This window comes from Macaca thibetana, chromosome 19, assembly GCF_024542745.1.
Source record: "Macaca thibetana thibetana isolate TM-01 chromosome 19, ASM2454274v1, whole genome shotgun sequence".
Lineage (NCBI taxonomy): Eukaryota > Metazoa > Chordata > Mammalia > Primates > Cercopithecidae > Macaca > Macaca thibetana.
In genome coordinates, this window is record NC_065596.1 from 11,749,733 (window position 1) to 11,767,263 (window position 17,531).

The following is a 17,531-nucleotide window of genomic DNA, read 5'->3' on the forward strand; positions in this document are numbered from 1 at the left end:
AGGGTTGTGCTCCTCCCCCAAATTGAGCACACCCAGACTTTTCCGTAAGTCTGGGGACTCCTGGCTCCCGGAACATCTGGGACGCCCACAACATCACGCCAACATTAGGACAATTTAAGTCAATTTCCCTAAATATTTGGATTTCCAGATTTCTCCTGAACATCAAAATCCCTGCGACCCCCGCCCTAATGTGGTGATCTCAGCATGTCCAGTCACCCATGCTTGTAACAGCTGTGGTTCCTGGCTCACCTCCAACTGCTACCTGGGAACGGGGTGGCCCTGTTTCCCTGTATTGGCAGCACCCTCGCCTCTGGTGAATGCGAGGTGGGGGAGCCAACAGCAGCTGTTCCCACGACCGCCGGAAGACAGCCCAGTCCGGAAGCCAGCGCTGCCGGCCCTTGTCCCCATCCCCCACTATCCTCTCCACCCGCTCCCAGGGGCTGGAGTCTGGAAAACCACGCGGGAGGAGGTTGTGGGGACGTGGACGAGCATCCAAGGTCCCCGGGTGCGTACGGCTGCGCATGAGTAGGCTGTAATCGGGTGTCTGGGGGTGAGTGACTGCGTTCGTGCGATGCGCGCGGGGAGCAGCTGTCACTTTGCCCACCCTGCTCCGGGGCAAGGTAGCTGGCGCCAGGATCTTCTGGGTGGATGGGAGCAGCGCCCCTCCCCTCCCATCTGGGCCCGCCCCCAATGCAGAGCCCGCCCCTCCCTCCGGGTACAGCTAATAACCTCTAATTAGTGCACATTACGCCTCCCGCCTATGGGGGAGGGGTTGCCCAGGGACCCTGGGGTCATAGGGCGCGAGCCTGGGCTTCACCCTTCCCCTCAAAACCGGGTCCACTCGGAACCTCTGTTTTCTCGCCGGCAAAACAAGGATTTAAAACAGCACTTGCCATCTAGTAGTCTACGTATTTAAATCGCTTAGCGCAGGGACTGCATACAGTAAGCACTCCATACATGGTGACTGCAATTTTATTGTTAACTATAATTGCCATCACTTTCCATTGAGCCCCCTCCACCGCCCCAGCGGGGGTCTCACGGCGGGCAGTCTTCCCCCTAGGCCTAGTTCTGCGGTCTCCGCGCCCCCTGGTGGGCGCGGGCGTCGCGGCAGCTTCAGCCAAATCCTGGGTTCTGAGGTGCGGGGGGATGCCGAGCGCGCATCTGGGGAGGGGAAGGCGTGGGGGGAATATCGTGGAAGACGGATCCAGGCTGGGCAAGGGTGCCTGTCCATCAGCCAGGATATGTGTCTAGCTGACCTTTCCTCGACCTAGGACCATACCCGTGTCCCCTTATCTACTCCTGGCGTCAATAATGCGGGGAGGATCCCTTCATTTATTTATTTATTGAGACAGAGTCTCCCCTCCTGACGTCCAGGCTGGAGTGCAGTGGCGCGACCACGGCTCACTGCAGCGTTGACCTCCCGGGCTCAAGCGATCCTCCCACCCCAGCCTCTGGAGTAGCTGGGAATAGGCGCATGCCACCACGCCCAGCTACATTTATTTTTTATTTTATTTTTGTAGAGATGGAGTCTCGCTGTGTTGCCAGGGCTATTCTCAAACTCCTGGATTCAAGCAGTCCTCCCTCCTCGACCTCCCAAAGTGCTGGGATTACAGATGTGAACCATCGCGCCAGGCCTTTTTTTTTTTTTTTTTTTTTTTTTTGAGACGAAGTCTCGCTCTGTCACCCAGGCTGGAGTGCAGTGGCGCGATCTCGGCTCACTGCAAGCTCCGCCCCCCGGGTTCAAGCTCTTCTCCTGCCTCAGCCTCCCGAGTAGCTGGGACTACAGGTGTCACCACGCCTGGCTAATTTTTTGTATTTTTAGTAGAGACGGGGTTTCACCGTGTTAGCCAGGATGGTCTGGATCTCCTGACCTCGTGATCTGCCCGCCTCGGCCTCCTAAAGTGCTGGGATTACAGGCGTGAGCCACCGCGCCTGGTCCTATTTTTAAACTTTTATCTTTTTTTTTTTATTTATTTTTTTGAGACAGGGTCTTGCTCTGTCACCCAGACTGGAGTGCAGTGGCTCTATCACGGCTCACAGCAGTCTCGACCTCCTGGGCTCAAGCCATCCTCCCACCTCAACCTTTGTAGAGCTAGGACGACAGAAACACGCCAACATGCCTGGGTAATTTTTTTTTTTTTTTTTTTTGAGAAGGAGTCTTGCACTGTTGCCCCACTGGAGTGCAGTGGCACGATCTTGGCTGACTGCAACATCCGCCTCCTGGGTTCAAGCGATTCTCCTGCCTCAGCCTCCGGAGTAGCTGAGATTACAGGCGTGCGCCACCACGCCCAGTCAAATTTTGGTATTTTTTTTTTTTTTTTTTTTGAGACGGAGTCTTGCTCTGTCACCCAGGCTGGAGTGCTGTGGCCGGATCTCAGCTCACTGCAAGCTCCGCCTCCCGGGTTCCCACCATTCTCCTGCCTCAGCCTCCCGAGTAGCTGGGACTACAGGCGCCCGCCACCTCGCCCGGCTAGTTTTTTTTTTTATTTTTTAGTAGAGACGGGGTTTCACCGTGTTAGCCAGGATGGTCTCGATCTCCTGACCTTGTGATCCGCCCGTCTCGGCCTCCCAAAGTGCTGGGATTATAGGCTTGAGCCACCGCGCCCGGCCAATTTTTGGTATTTTTAATAGAGACGGGTGTTTCACCACGTTGGCCAGGCTGGTCTCGAACTCCTGACCTCGTGATCCGCCCGCCTCTGCCTCCCAAAGTGCTGGGATTACGGGCGTGAACCACCGCTACCTGGCTAATTTTTAAATGTTTTGAAGAGAGGCTGGTCTCGAACTTCTGGCCAAACTAATTATCTCTCCTAGGCCTCCCAAAGTACTGGGATTACAGTCGAGAGCCACGGCGTCCGGCCGGAAAACCCCTTTAGCATCCCCTCTCCGAGTCCATAGAAAATGCCAGGGCTCGCCCCGCCCAGCACAAAGGCTCCGATCATAAAGTGGTTAGACGCATTAATTTATTTAAGTTGCAGAGAAAATATGTGAATGCGCTTGCGTAACAGGGTGGAGCACCTCGTCTCAAAAGGATCTTGAGGACCTCCCACCCCAAAAAGGACCAGGGGGAGGAGGGAAGGTGGGACCACCCTCGGATGCACAAGGCTGTGCCAGGCTGACCCCTAGCGGCAGGGTGGGCGCCCGAACGCTGCCCGGATCCAAGATGGCGGGGCTAGAGGCAAGAGCGGGCGTGGGGAGGAGATTACGTTACCGAGGTGGAGCCTGGGCTTGGGGGCGGGGCGGGGCCTGCGCCTAGGGGGCGGGGCGGGGCGGCGCTCTAGGCCGAGCGGGAGGTCGGGGCTGCGGGCGCTCGCTGGTGGCGGACCCGGAGGCGGCCGCGGCGCTGGGGCTCCGTGGCTTGGATTGAATCCTATCAGGAGCCATGAGCGTGGACAAGGCCGAGCTATGCGGGTCTCTGCTCACCTGGGTAGGTCGTGGGGCGGGGCTAGGGGAAGGTGAGCGCCCACTCCTCTTGCCCGGGATCCCTGGTCCTGGTGCGGTCAGTCCCTTGGTACTGGGGCGGGGAGGTGCAGGGGTCGTCGGCTTGCTGGACCGTTGGACTCTGGCCCGAGCACCCGCCCCCGTCACGTGGCAAGTCTGAGTAGAAAGGACAGGTGAGGCCCCGCCCCTCTGTGGCTGGTTCACGTGGGGCGAGGGCGCAGGTGAATTGGCCTGGTCACGTGGTGCCTGTGGGGCCCAGGTGACTCGTGATACCGCCCTGGCCTGGACGCGCAGGGTTTGTTGGGCAGAGGTGAAGTGAGGCCACGCCCCCTCTGGGCTCAGGTGAGCAGAAGCCACTCCCTTGCAGAGCTGCTGTGGCGGAGCAGCGCCCGCCCCACCATATGAGGTTCGCTGACTGGCAAAGTCTGCAAAAGGGGAGTGGTCCCGCTCTCCCAGGCCCTAACTCTCTCCATTGTCTTTTCCCTGACCCCTCAGTTACAGACGTTCCATGTTCCGTCTTCCTGTGCCAGCCCTCAGGACCTGAGCAGCGGCCTTGCCATAGCCTATGTGCTGAACCAGATGTGAGTGGAGCTGAGGGGGAGGATCCCAAAAGTGTCCCCCAGTCTTCTCATCCCACCTTCTCGCCCCCAGAGACCCCTCCTGGTTCAACGAGGCATGGCTCCAGGGCATCTCAGAAGATCCAGGTCCCAATTGGAAGCTGAAGGTGACAATTGGACTCCTGATTAGAGGACAGACTGGTGAAGAGATGACCAGGGACGGACCAGCTAGGCACATGTCCTGGGTGATGGGCAGAAAGAGGGACAGATGTCTGATGATCAACCATTTGTTCATCCATTCATCTATTGAGTACTCACCCTGCGCCAGGCCTGGGCATTCAGCAAGGAATAACACAGACAAAAACCTGTCCCACACAGCCATCATTCTAGTGACAAGCAACACATAAAACACAACCATAAAAATTAACTTCCAGGCTGGGCACAGTGGCTCATGCCTGTAATCCCAACACTTTGAGAGGCTAAAGTGGGTGGATCACTTGGGGCCAAGAGTTTGAGACCAGCCTGCCCAGCATGGTGAAACCCTGTCTCTACTAAAAATACAAAAGTTAGCTGGCTGTGGTGGTGCGCACCTGTTATCCCAGTTACTTGGGAGGCTGAGACATGAGAATCACTTGAACCTGGGAGGTAGAGGTTGCAGTGAGCCAAGATCGAGCCATTGCACTCCAGCCTGGGCAACAGAGCGAGACTCTGTCTCAAGAAGAAATAAAAAAGAAAGAAAGAAAAAGAAAAAAAACTTTTGATGCCAATAGTTCTATGAAGACAAGAAAAAAGCAGTGCTTTGAGAAAGAGCAATGAGGGCATGGGTGGGTGATTACATCAGATGGGTTAATCTCCAAGTGAGACTTGGGGGAATGGTGTTCCAGGCACAGCGAATAGCAGATGCAAAGGCCCTGAGTTGGGGATAAACTTGGTGTGATGGAGGAATGGCAAAGAGGGCAGAACAGAGCAAGAGGGCAAGATTTGTAGGAGATGAGGTCATCAGGGGCCTGGCAGGCCATGATGAGGGTGTGAATTCTATTTTTAAGTGCTGTGGAAACTCAAGGCAGGGTTTTAGTAGAGCAAAGATGCACCCTGGCTTAGGCTTTATAAAGCTCCCCCGGGCTGCATGGAAAGAAATAAAATGTAGGCAGCAAAAGCGGAAGAGGAGAGGCAGCTGGTGCATTAATCCAGGTGAGAGGTGAGGATGGATGGGCAGGGCTAAAGGATGGTGGGGCAGGTGGTGAGAAGTGACTGGGTTCTGGAGACATATGAAGAAAGACGGTCAGGCAGGCCGGGCACTGTGGCTCATGTCTGTATTCCCAGCACTTTTGGAGGCTGAGATGGGAGGATTGCTTGAGCTCAGGAGCTTGAGAGCAGCCTGGGCTACATAGCAAAACCTCCTCTCTACAAATAAAAAGTAGTCAGGTGTGGTGGCATATGCCTGTAGTCCCAGCTACTAGGGAGGCAGAGATAGGAGGATTGCTTGACCCCAGGAGGTCGAGGCTGCAGTGAGCCAAGATTGCACTACTACACTCCAGCCTGGGTGACAGCGAGACCCTGTCTCAAAAAACTAAAGCAAAAAATAAATAAAAACGAAACAAAGATGGTCAGGTAGACAAAAGGGGCAGACAGCCAAAGAGGTCACCCCTAGAGGAAGGCACATGCAGACAGAATAGGATGAGATGAGCAGGAAAGGAGAAGTGAGGTGGAGAAAGGATGGGATGTACAGATTTAGAGTCGGGGACCTCTGAACTTGTCCACAGCTCCTTGTTTCTCCCTAGGTCAGCAATCTGAAGATGGTCTTACGGAGCCTGGTAGAGTACTCCCAGGATGTGAGTAACTGTAAAGGGATTCAGGGGGTTGAGTTGGGAGAAGGGTGGACCCATGAGCCCCTGACACCCCCTTCTCCCCAGGTCCTGGCGCATCCTGTGTCAGAAGAGCACCTCCCAGATGTGAGCCTCATTGGAGAGTTCTCAGACCCAGCAGAGCTCGGCAAGCTGCTTCAGCTGGTGCTGGGCTGTGCCATCAGTTGCGAGAAAAAGCAGGGTATGGGGAGCTTAGGAGGTCCCCAGGGGCTGGCCTGAGGAAATCCTCCTTCCTCCCCACCTCACCCCTGGGTCTCAGCCTCCCCCACCTTGATCCCCAGAGCACATCCAGAGAATCATGACGCTGGAAGAATCGGTTCAGCATGTGGTGATGGAAGCCATCCAGGAGGTGGGTAGGGGCACTCAGGGTGCAATTGAAAAATGTCAGCAGAGGGGACATCGCTAGGGCAGAGGCAACTGGGCACAGGCCCTGCCCTGGTAAGCTCTGGACTCTGCCTGGAACTCAGCTGGCCAGACATCTCCGTCTCATGTGTCTGCCAGCTCCTCCCAGCTCTAAGTCGCAATATAGCAGGCTCAAGGGATCTGGCTTCCCTCTGTGCTGGAGGCAGGAGGGCAACCTCTGGGCTGGGGTTATTGGGCAGAACTGGCCTTGACGACGGGAAGATGGAGAGGTTCTCAGTTGGGATAGTAGATGCTTTGAAGGCTGCCCTCAGATATCCAGTTCATTACAATGCCCCTTCCCACTCCCCAGCTCATGACCAAAGACACTCCTGACTCCCTGTCACCAGAGACATATGGCAACTTTGATAGCCAGGTAAGAGATTTGGGGGAAAGGTGTTCTGGGCACAGGGATCAGCAAATCCAAAGGCCCGGGGTTGGGAATAAGTTTGCTGTGATTAACCTTGGGACTGAACCTTGTTAAAGTTCCAGACCCCATTACAGATGCTCAGGGCTCCCTAAGGGGGAGGGGCTTGTCCTTAAGCCTGTAAGCCACGCCCATCTCCCAGGGTGCTAGTCACTTCCTGTGCCAGGTCTCCAGTGTTCTGGAGTCGCTCTTCCTTCAGTCTCCAACCCCAGCCCTGTTTTCTTTGCTTTTTCTTTTTCTTTTTTTTTGAGATGGAGTCTCACTCTGTCACCCAGGCTGGAGTGCAGTGGCGCAATCTCGGCTCACTGCAACCCCCGCCTCCAGGGTTCAAGCGATTCTCCTGCCTCAGCCTCCCGAGCAGCCAGCACTACTGGTGCGCACCACCACACCCGGCTAATTTTTGTATTTTTAGTAGAGACGGGGTTCACCACGTTGGCCAGGCTGGTCTGGAACTCCTGATCTCAGGTGACCCACCCGCCTCAGCCTCCCAAAGTGCTGGGATTACAGGCGTGAGCCACCGCACCCGGCACCAGCCCTCTTTTCAATCCTGAGGGTTTCTTGTTCCCCTCCACTGGCCTCTAGAGATCTCAGCCTCCCTCCCCTCGTCCTTCTCCTGAATTCCTGAGTTCCTCTTCCCCCTCATCTCCGCAGTCCCGCAGGTACTATTTCCTAAGTGAGGAGGCTGAGGAGGGGGATGAGTTACAGCAGCGCTGTCTGGACCTGGAGCGGCAGGTAGGGCCCGAGGTGGGGCAGGGACATTTGAATAGCCCCTCTCCAAGCCCCAGCTCATCTTCCTACCCTGCCCGCAGCTGATGCTCCTGTCAGAGGAGAAGCAGAGCCTGGCACAAGAGAATGCAGCGCTGCGGGAGCGGGTGGGCCGGCCTGAAGGCGAGGGTACCCCAGGTCTCACTGCCAAGAAGCTGCTGCTGCTGCAATCCCAGCTGGAGCAGTTGCAGGAGGAGAACTTCAGGTGCGGTCATCTGGGGACTGGGCCAGGCAAGCCAGGGGACGGGGGGAGGGCAGCTCCCTCATGTGCCCTTTCCCCACCACCACCCCCAGGTTGGAGAGTGGCAGAGAGGATGAGCGCCTGCGCTGTGCTGAGCTGGAGCGGGAGGTTGCGGAGCTGCAGCACCGGAACCAGGCGCTGACCAGCCTGGCCCAGGAGGCACAGGCCCTGAAGGATGAGATGGATGAGCTGCGGTGAGTGGTGGGTTCCTGGGTCCCCATCACAGGGGGCTGGGGGTAAACTTGTTGCCAGAGTTCCCCTCTGATGCCATGCAACTCTGTAATTTCTATATGCCCAGTGAACCCCCAATATGCCCCCTGGACTCCACGGTGCCACCCTGAGCCCTACAGAACGCCCAAGGCCACATTGCGCTATCCTGAACTCCACCATAACCCCTGGACCCCACACTGCCCCCTCTTATTCCACAGTATGCTTCCAAGACCCCATAGCATCCCTTTGGCCCCACAAAACACCAGAACCTCCCCCACAATGGTCTGCAGATCCCACTGCACATTTTGGACTTCATAATGCTCCTGGATCCCATGGTACCTTCTAGGACTTTGCAACCCCTTTTGACTCTACTGTGCCTTCTGTAACCACAAAGGGCTCCACTGGGCCCCTATAGCACCTCTGTAATGCAAAAGTACTAGTGCACCCCCCCATTGCACTTCTTTTTTTATTTTTTATTTTTTATTTTTTGAGACGGAGTCTCGCTGTGTCGCCCAGGCTGGAGTGCAGTGGCGCGATCTCGGCTCACTGCAAGCTCCGCCTTCCGGGTTCACGCCATTCTCCTGCCTCAGCCTCCCGAGTAGCTAGGACCACAGGCACACGCCACCATGCCTGGCTTTTTTGTATTTTTAGTAGAGACAGGGTTTCGCCCTGTTAGCCAGGATGGTCTCGATCTTCTGACCTTGTGATCCGCCCGCCTCGGCCTCCCAGAGTGCTGGGATTACAGGCGTGAGCCACCGCGCCCGGCCCCCATTGCACTTCTAAGGACCCCACAGTGCTCTTGTCCCATAGCTCCCCCAATGACCCCAAGGTGTCCTTGGCAGATGCTCAGACCTCTCTAGGCCCCCCATCACTCCCCCTATAACCCCACAACCCTCTGTGTCCCCACAATTCCACCCCAGAGGATCCCTGATTATAACCCTGAGCTAACTATTGCTGTAATGACTCTCAACAGCACCAGGCCCGGGTTGACCCTTGACCCTCGACTTTCATGACCCCTTCACCTTGAACCCAAAAGCCTCAGGCTGAACAACACCCTCCTCTGCTCCAAGGGCCACTCCGCATCCCAGCTGAACCCTGATCAGAGCTCTCAGCCCTCCTCCCTCCCTCTCCACTCCCCTAGGCAGTCCTCGGAGCGTGCTGGGCAGCTGGAGGCCACGCTGAACAGTTGCCAGCGCCGCTTGGGAGAGCTGAGGGAGCTGCGGCGGCAGGTGCGGCAGCTGGAGGAACGCAATGCTGGCCACGCCGAGCGCACGCGGCAGCTGGAGGATGAGCTGCGCCGAGCTGGCTCCCTGCGCGCCCAGCTGGAGGCGCAGCGGCGGCAGGTGCGGCAGGGTCGGGGTTAGGGCCGGGGCCCCGCCCCTGGCAGCGTGTCCCTTACTGTTGGCCCGCCCTCCCCTGAGTCCCTGCCTTACTTGCACTTAGGCCACGCCTTCCAGGCCTCTTCCCTCCACCCAGGCTGTTCCTCTGTCTGGGTTAGTAAGCCCAGCCCTTCCCTTAAGTACCGCTCCTCTAAATTCTTTGATGCCCGCCCCTTCACCTTGCTGCTTGATTTACTTGGGGCTACCTACCCATGTAACAAAACTTGTGGTAAATTGAAAATATCCTAAAATGCGTTTAAAGGCCAGGCCTAGTATCCCAGCGCTTTCGGAGACTGAACCGGATCACTTGAGGCTGGGATTTTGAGGTTGTAGTGAGCTGTGGCTGCATCACTGCATTCCAGCCTGAGTGACAAGGCGAGATCCTGCCTCAAACAAAAGAAAAAGACTGGGTGCGGTGACTCGCGCCTGTAATCCCAGTGCTTTGGGAGGCCAAGGCGGGCACCCCATAACGCCTTCTGTAACCCCACATCACTTGAGGCAGGAGTTTGAGACCATCCTGGCCAACATAGCGAAACCCTAAAATACTAAAAATACAAAAATTAGCCGGGCATGGTGGCGTGCGCCTGTAATTCCAGCTACCCAGGAAGCTGAGGCACCAGAATCGCTTGAACCTGGGAGGTTAAGTTGCAGTAGGCCAAGATCGCATCACTGCACTCCAGCCTGGTTGAGAGAGGAAGACTCTGTCTCAAAAGAAAAAAATAAAAATGTATTTAAAAAGAAAAAAAAGAAAAAGAGGGCTGGGCGTGGTGACTCATGCCTATAATCCCAGCACTTTGGGAGGCTGAGATAGGAGATCACTTGAGGCCAGCATTTCAAGAACAGTCTGGTCAACATAGTGAGATCCCATCTGGTTTTTTTTTTTTTTTTTTTTTGCGGGGGACAGTGTCGCTCTGTCACCCAGTGTGGAGTACAATGGCACGATCTCGGTTCACTACAACCTCCTCCTCCCAGGTTCAAGCGATTCCCCTGCCTCAGTCTCCCGAGTAGCTGGGATTACAGGCATGCACCACCAGGCCCGGCTGATTTTTTTTTGTATTTTTAGTAGAGACGGGGTTTCATCATGTTGGTCAGACTGGTCTCGAACTCCTGACCTCAAATGATCCGCCCGCCTCGGCCTCCCAAAGTGCTGGGATTACAGGCGTGAGCCACCTCGCCCGGCCGATCCCATCTGTTTTTAAAAAATAATTTAAAAAAAATTTTTTAAGAAATAAGAAAGAAAATCCATTGAACATACCTTACCTATCGAACATCACAGCTTAGTCTAGCCTACCTTAATCATGCTTTCCTTAGCCTAGTTTGGCAAAATCATCTACCATAAAGCCTATTTTATAATAAAGCATTGACTATATCATGCAATTTATTGAAGACTACTTCACTGAAATTGAAAAACAGAATGGTTATATGGCTTCTTACTATTAACATTCACAGTTGGCTGGGTGCAATGGCTCACACCTGTAATCCCAGTGCTTTGGGAGGCTGAAGTGGGAGGATCGCTTGAGGCCAGGAGTTTGAGACCAGCCAGGGCAACAGAGCGAGACCCTGTCTCTTAAAAAGCCAAGCAAAAAACATACACAGCTGAAAGCACCATAGTAAAGTCAAAAAAATCATAAGTCAAACCATCCTGGATTGGGAACCATCTGTACTCAGCCCCTGCCCCTGCTTCCACCCCTGCAGTCCTTATTCTTCCCCTCTCTGTGTTCAGGTGCAGGAACTGCAGGGCCAGCGGCAGGAGGAGGCCATGAAGGCCGAGAAATGGCTATTTGAATACCGCAACCTGGAGGAAAAGTATGAGTCGGTGACAAAGGAGAAGGAGGTGAGGCTGAGGTCCCACTGCCCAAGCCCCACCCTGCCAATTCTGGGGTAGCCTATTTCCCAGGGAGCCGAGCCTGACCCGTGTGGTATCTTGTACCCTGTCCCTGCAGCGGCTGTTGGCGGAGCGGGACTCCTTGCGGGAGGCCAATGAGGAGCTGCGCTGCGCCCAGCTGCAGCCGCGGGGATTGACCCAGGCCGGTGAGATGAAGCCCCATGCTGGGGCCTTACCTGTCCTGGTGTACTGTTTGGGCAGAACAGGTTGTGTCCCAGTGCATGTCTAGGCTGGGGAGAGAGCTAGGCCAGGCTGGAGGTGACCAGAAAGATGTGACATGGTCATATTGAAGAGAGAGGCTCAGGGTCTCAGGGTGGAGCAAAGGCTAAAAAGCCAGGCCAACCCTCCTGGTTCTCTATCAAGCTGGGGGTGGAGCTTGTGTCAAGCCAGGCTGTTGGCTGAACTTGAGCCCCAAAAGATGATCTTTGGGAAGAAGACCCTAGGGGCGGGGACAGGGAATGCGAAGAGACCTGAAGACTTTTCTTGCATTCTTCAGACCCCTCATTGGATCCCACCTCCCCACCCATGGATAACTTAGCCGCGGAGATCCTGCCTGCGGAGCTCAGGTATCCTGGGGTCACTCAAAACTCTGGCTCCACCCAGGCCTGCCAAGGCCCGCCCTCAGCCCCACCCCCGCCCTCCCACCTACTAGCACCGGTTGCTTGGTCTCAGCTCCGGGTCCTAGCCGGGCTCCTAGGCCCACTTACTGCTGATTTGGCTCCTTTCAGCCCTACCAGATGACTTTGCCTCTCCAGGGTCTATCCTTAGTACACACATTATGTCCAACACCTGGCTCCACTTCCCGCACAAAAATCCTATGCCCTAGCCCCGCCGACTTTGATCCTTTCCCCCAGGGTCCACCCCTGTCAGTGTAGCCTCTGTGAGTTTCAGTCCCCTGTGCCCTGCTGGCATTAACTCTCCCAGGCCAGGCATGGTGGATCACACCTCTAAATCCCAGCACTTTGGAAGGCCGGAGCTGCAGGATCACTTGAGCCCAGAAGTTCGAGAGCAGCTTGGGCAACATAGTGGCCCTCTCTACAAAATAAAAGTGATTTTAAAACCCCCAAAACGGCCGGGCGCAGTGACTCACGCCTGTAATCCCAGCACTTTGGGAGGCCGAGGCGGGCGGATCACAAGGTCAGGAGATCGAGACTATCCTGGCTAACACGGTGAAACCTCGTCTCTACTAAAAATACAAAAAAATATAGCCGGGCGTGTTGGCATGCGCCTATAGTCCCAGCTACTCGGGAGGTTGAGGCAGGAGAATCGCTTGAACCTGGGAGGCGGAGGTTGCAGTGAGTCGAGATCGCGCCACTGTATTCCAGCCTAGGCGACAGAGCGAAACTCCATCTCAAACAAACAAAAAAACCAAAACTAACCAAACAAAAAAAACCCAAAAAACTCTCCCATCCTAATTCTTCCCATTTCTGCTTCCGGCTTTCCAGCAGCCGCATCCCAGCTGTTCGAATCCACTCTTGTAGCTCCGCCCCTGCCTAGCTCCACCCCCTACCCCAGCTTAGGGCTCCGTCCACTTTAACCCTAGTTAGGTCCTCGGTGTTCCAACCCCATGGTCTGGCTGAGCTCTTCCCCAGGGCTCTGTCCCGCCCCTAGCTCCACCCGCCCTGAGCCCCAGCGAGCCTGCGGGGTGACCCGACCCTGGCCCTGCTTTCTCCTCCGGGGTCTGCAGGGAGACGCTCCTGCGGCTTCAGCTGGAGAACAAGCGGCTGTGCCGGCAGGAGGCGGCCGACCGCGAGCGGCAGGAGGAGCTGCAGCGCCACCTGGAGGAGGCGAACCGCGCACGCCACGGGTTGGAGACGCAGCACCGGTGAGCGCCTGGGGACCTACCTGCGCAGAGCAGGGACAGAGCGGGCCGAAAGTGGGCGAAGGCACTAAGCGGCCCCCCACCCTTGCAGGCTGAACCAGCAGCAGCTATCTGAGCTGTGGGCCCAGGTGGAGGACCTTCAGAAAGCCCTGCAGGAGCAGGGGGGCAAGACTGAAGACGTGAGTGTCACCCACCACCTCCCTGCCTGGCCCTCCCTCATGCCCCGAAGTAACCCTCCTCTCTCTCCCATGCTGCCCGATGCCCCATACAGGCCATTGTAAGTACCATGGGCCCAGGGTGGCACCCCCTACCCTCACCCTGGGAAGGAGGAATTAGGTCCTCTCTGGACCCCCCACTCACCTTGCCTCTTCTCTCCCCCAGTCCGTCTTGCTGAAAAGAAAGCTGGAGGAACATTTGTAAGTCGCAGAAAGAGGGCACTCTTGGTGGGGGCATGGATTTGACAGTAGTGGGGAGTTTCTTAGGCGTGTGCCACCATGCCTGGTTAATTTTTTATATTTTTAGTAGAGACGGGGTTTCACCATGTTGGCCAGGCTGGTCTTGGAATCCTGACCCCAGATGATTCACCCGCTTTGGCCTCCCAAAGTACTGGGATTACAGGCATGAGCCACTGCGCCTGGCCTTCTTTCTTTTCTTTTACCTGTCTGCTATTGAAGAGATTTGTATTCTAGAAAGATGCCTGGTTGCTAGATGGAGTGGTTGAGAGTAGAAGAAGCTAGCAAGGGACGATGGTGGCTGGACCAACTTGGGAGCTTTGGGATGGGCGAAGTGGACAGCAGGGGGCTGTTCCACAGGATACCTGCTAAGGGTGCGAAGGGTTGTGACTGATGGCTGAGGAGATGGTGGGACCAGGGCACACAGCCCCCAGGCATGAGGGGCAGGCAGAGAGGGCTCTGTGGCCATGTAGGGGCATTTCTTTTTTTTTTTTTTTTTTTTTTTTTTTTTTTTTTTTTTGAGACGGAGTCTCGCTCTGCCGCCCAGGCTGGAGTGCAGTGGCCGGATCTCAGCTCACTGCAAGCTCCGCCTCCTGGGTTCACGCCATTCTCCTGCCTCAGCCTCCCAAGTAGTTGGGACTACAGGCGCCCGCCACCGCGCCCGGCTAGTTTTTTGTATTTTTTAGTAGAGATGGGGTTTCACCGTGTTAGCCAGGATGGTCTCGATCTCCTGACCTCGTGATCCGCCCGTCTCGGCCTCCCAAAGTGCTGGGATTACAGGCTTGAGCCACCGCGCCCGGCCATGTAGGGGCATTTCTGGCTGGCGGGGAGGTCTGTGGCTACCACTGGGACGAAACAGAAGCCAGCTCGGAGGTCAGCCCAGTGCTGCTCATCCCTGCCCACAGGCAGAAGCTTCATGAGGCAGATCTGGAGTTGCAGAGGAAGCGGGAGTACATTGAGGAGCTGGAGCCACCCACTGACAGCAGCAGTAAGTGGGACCTGGTGACCAGGGGGTGGGGAGATCCCAGAGCCCAGCAGCATGAAGCTGATGGGCCACCTCTTCCACCAGCAGCCCGACGGATCGAGGAGCTGCAGCATAACCTGCAGAAGAAGGACGCGGACTTGCGGGCCATGGAGGAGCGATACCGCCGCTACGTGGACAAGGCCCGCATGGTGAGGACACTGGGTGTTCCCACAAGTTGCCTGCCCTGGCTCCCGCCTTTTTGTGCCTCCTATTGAGCCAAACCTCCTGCTTGCACATCTGTGCCCCAGTTCACACCTGTCATACCCCACCATGTGACAGACTTCTGCAATGATTCCCCACTGCTACTGATTGTCACATTAAAGTACTGCACAGCTGGCCGGGCGCCGTGGCTCACACCTGTAATTCCAACACTTTGGGAGGCCAAGGCAGGCAGAACACGAGGTCAGGAGTTCACAACCAGCCTGGTCAACATGGTGAAACCCCTTCTTCACTAAAAATACAAAAATTAGCTGGGCATGGTGGTGGGCACCTGTAATCCCAGCTACTCAGGAGGCTGAGGCAGGAGAATCGTTTGAACCTGGGAGGTGGAGGTTGCAGTTAGCTAAGATTGTGCCATTGTACTCCAGCCTAGGCGACAGGGTGAGAGTCCATCTGAAAAAAAAAAAGTACTGCACAGCCAGGCGCAGTGGCTCACGCCTGTAATCCCAGCACTTTGGGAGGCTGAGGCAGCTGATCCCTTGAGGTCAGAAGTTCGAGATCAGCCTGGCCAACATGGCGAAACCCCATCTCTACTAAAAATAGAAAAATTAGCTGGGAGTGGTAGCACACGCCTGTAATCCCAGCTATTTGGGAGGCTGAGGCAGGAGAATAACTTGAACCTGGGAGGCAAAGGTTGAAGTGAGCTGAGATTGTGCCACTTCACTCCATCCTAGGCAATAGAGCCAGACTCCATCACAAAAATAAAAATAAAGTACTGCATTGATGGGCACAATGGCTCATGCCTGTAATCTCAACACTTTGGGAGGCTAAGGCAGGAGAATTGCTTGATGCCAGGAGTTCAAGACCATCCTGGGCAACATTCTATAATGAATGAATGAATACACACACCCAGTATGTCCCATTGGGTTTCAAGGCCAAAGTCACCTGGCTGTGACTTCCTCAACCTGTAGGTCATGCAGACCATGGAACCCAAGCAGCGGCCAGCTGCAGGGGGACCTCCAGAACTCCGTTCCCTAAGGACACAGCTCCGAGAACGCGATGTCCGCATCCGGCACCTGGAGGTGGGTATCCTCATGCCTTTACGCGGCCTCCAGCGTATCTAGGCCCCTGACACTTGCCTTCTTGACAGATGGACTTTGAGAAAAGCCGAAGTCAGAGGGAGCAGGAAGAAAAGCTGCTCATCAGTGCCTGGTATAATATGGTAAGTGTGGGGTCTGGGCTCTAAGATCTCATGGGTAAAGTATTGGTGGAGGGGGTCCTGTGAGCTCACCTGACCCCAACCACACCTCCTTCTGAAGGGCATGGCCTTGCAGCAGCGAGCTGGGGAAGAGCGGGCGCCTGCCCATGCCCAGTCATTCCTGGCACAGCAGCGGCTGGCAACCAATGCTCGCCGTGGACCCCTGGGACGCCTGGCATCTCTGAACCTTCGCCCCACTGACAAGCACTGACCTCAGGATCCAGCCAGCCTGGGCTCCACCCACCCTGGCTTCCTCCAACTCACATGGCGCCCAGCATTGGGCTTCAGCCAGCTGCTCGAGAACTTTGAGGCCATGATCTCTGCCCTTCCCTCTCCCAGATTGGTGGGGAGGGAGAGTGGGAGGTAGGTATAGGCCTGTTCTTTTTAGCAATGTGATTCTTATCGTTGATTCTCTCTCTGGAGTTCATGTGCTGCCTGGGGAGACTCTGATTTTATATTTGAGAAAAATAAAGACTTTCAATCTGCCCTGGCTATGCTCTGGGCACCAAGGTGAGGGAGAGAAAATGGGCCAGAGGTTTAGCCCATTGCTTTTAAGAAAAGCTTAGCGGCCAGGTACGGTAGCTGATGCCTGTAATCCCAGCACTTTGGGAGGTTTAGATGGGTGGATCACCTGCGGTCAAGAGTTCGAGACCAGCCTGGCCAACATGGCAAAACCCCTCCTCTACTAAAAATAGAAAAATTAGCAGGGCATGGTAGTACATGCCTGTAATCCCAGCTACTCGGGAGGCTGAGGTGGGAGGATTGCTTGAATCCAGGAAACAGAGGTTGCAGTGAGCTGAGGTCAAGCCATTGCACTCCAGCCTGGGCAACAGAGCAAGACTCCATCTCAAAAAAAAAAAAAAAAAAAAGAAAAGAAAGAAAAGCTTGGTTTGCCTTCTTACTAAGTGTGAGTGACCAATAGCACCATCCAGAGGTAGGTGAGGATCACCTTTGTGTGTCTGTGAATGTGTAGTAAGGATCACATTTGTGTGTCTGTGAATGTGTAGTGGTTTTGTTTTTTGGTTGTTGCTTTATTTTTTCTTTTTTTTGAGATGGAGTCTCACTCTGTCGCCCAGGCTGGAGTACAGTGGCACGATCTTGGCTCACTGCAACCTCTGCCTCCCGAGTTCGAGCGATTTTCTTGCCTCGGCCTCCTGAGTAGTTGGAACCACTTGCACATGCCACCACACCGGGCTAATTTTTGTATTTTTAGTAGAGATGGGGTTTCACCATGTTGGCCAGAGTGTTCTTGAACTCCTGACCTCAGATGATCTGCCCATCTCAGCCTCCTAAAGTGCTGGGGTTACAGGAGTCAGCCACCGTGCCCGGCCACTAAGCTTTTCTTAAAAGCAATGGGGTAAACCCCTGGCCCACTTTCTCTCCCTTACCTTGGTGCCCAGAGTTACCAGAGTGAGCCACCACTGTGGAACGTTCTCAGCTCGCTGCAGCCTGGGCAACAGAGTGAGACCCCATCTATAAAAAAAAAAAAAAAAAAAAAAAAGAAAGAAAAAAGGTCCGGAAAGGGGGCCTCACCAAGGAAGCAGAGACCTGAAGAAGGTGAGGGAGAGGCCATGAAGGTATCTGGGGAAGATCCAGGCAGAACAGTTCGCACAAAGGCCCTGAGATGACACCTCGCTTGATGTGCTGGAG

At 55.3% G+C, this 17,531-nt stretch overlaps 3 protein-coding genes across 8 annotated transcripts in view; 2 read left to right on the top strand and 1 right to left on the bottom strand.

Annotated features, from left to right (window-relative positions):
• Positions 1-17,531, bottom strand: part of RNASEH2A (ribonuclease H2 subunit A) — a 239,428-nt gene that overhangs the window by 35,459 nt on the left and 186,438 nt on the right. The window lies entirely within an intron of this gene.
• On the top strand, positions 366-16,367 carry HOOK2 (hook microtubule tethering protein 2). Of its 6 annotated transcripts, none has more exons than XM_050770225.1 (22): positions 366-505; positions 3,934-4,019; positions 4,090-4,162; positions 5,777-5,827; positions 5,909-6,041; positions 6,142-6,209; positions 6,573-6,635; positions 7,338-7,418; positions 7,496-7,656; positions 7,746-7,886; positions 9,044-9,245; positions 11,005-11,115; positions 11,225-11,312; positions 11,663-11,732; positions 12,854-12,991; positions 13,080-13,173; positions 13,370-13,404; positions 14,346-14,428; positions 14,510-14,613; positions 15,595-15,705; positions 15,774-15,845; positions 15,943-16,367. In XM_050770225.1, exons 4-22 carry the CDS (start codon positions 5,792-5,794, stop codon positions 16,090-16,092), a joined length of 1,941 nt encoding a protein of 646 aa, XP_050626182.1. In that variant the 5' UTR covers positions 366-505; positions 3,934-4,019; positions 4,090-4,162; positions 5,777-5,791; the 3' UTR covers positions 16,093-16,367. The 6 variants fall into 6 exon arrangements, with proteins under 6 accessions (XP_050626182.1, XP_050626181.1, XP_050626180.1 ...); XM_050770224.1 differs by having other exon boundaries at positions 402-505; positions 13,080-13,167; XM_050770223.1 differs by having other exon boundaries at positions 405-550.
• Positions 1,141-17,531, top strand: part of TRIR (telomerase RNA component interacting RNase) — a 48,318-nt gene continuing 31,927 nt past the window's right edge. The window contains exon 1 of the mRNA XM_050770880.1: positions 1,141-1,144. The gene's annotated coding sequence lies outside the window, so the exon portion shown is untranslated. The remainder of the gene's footprint in view (positions 1,145-17,531) is intronic.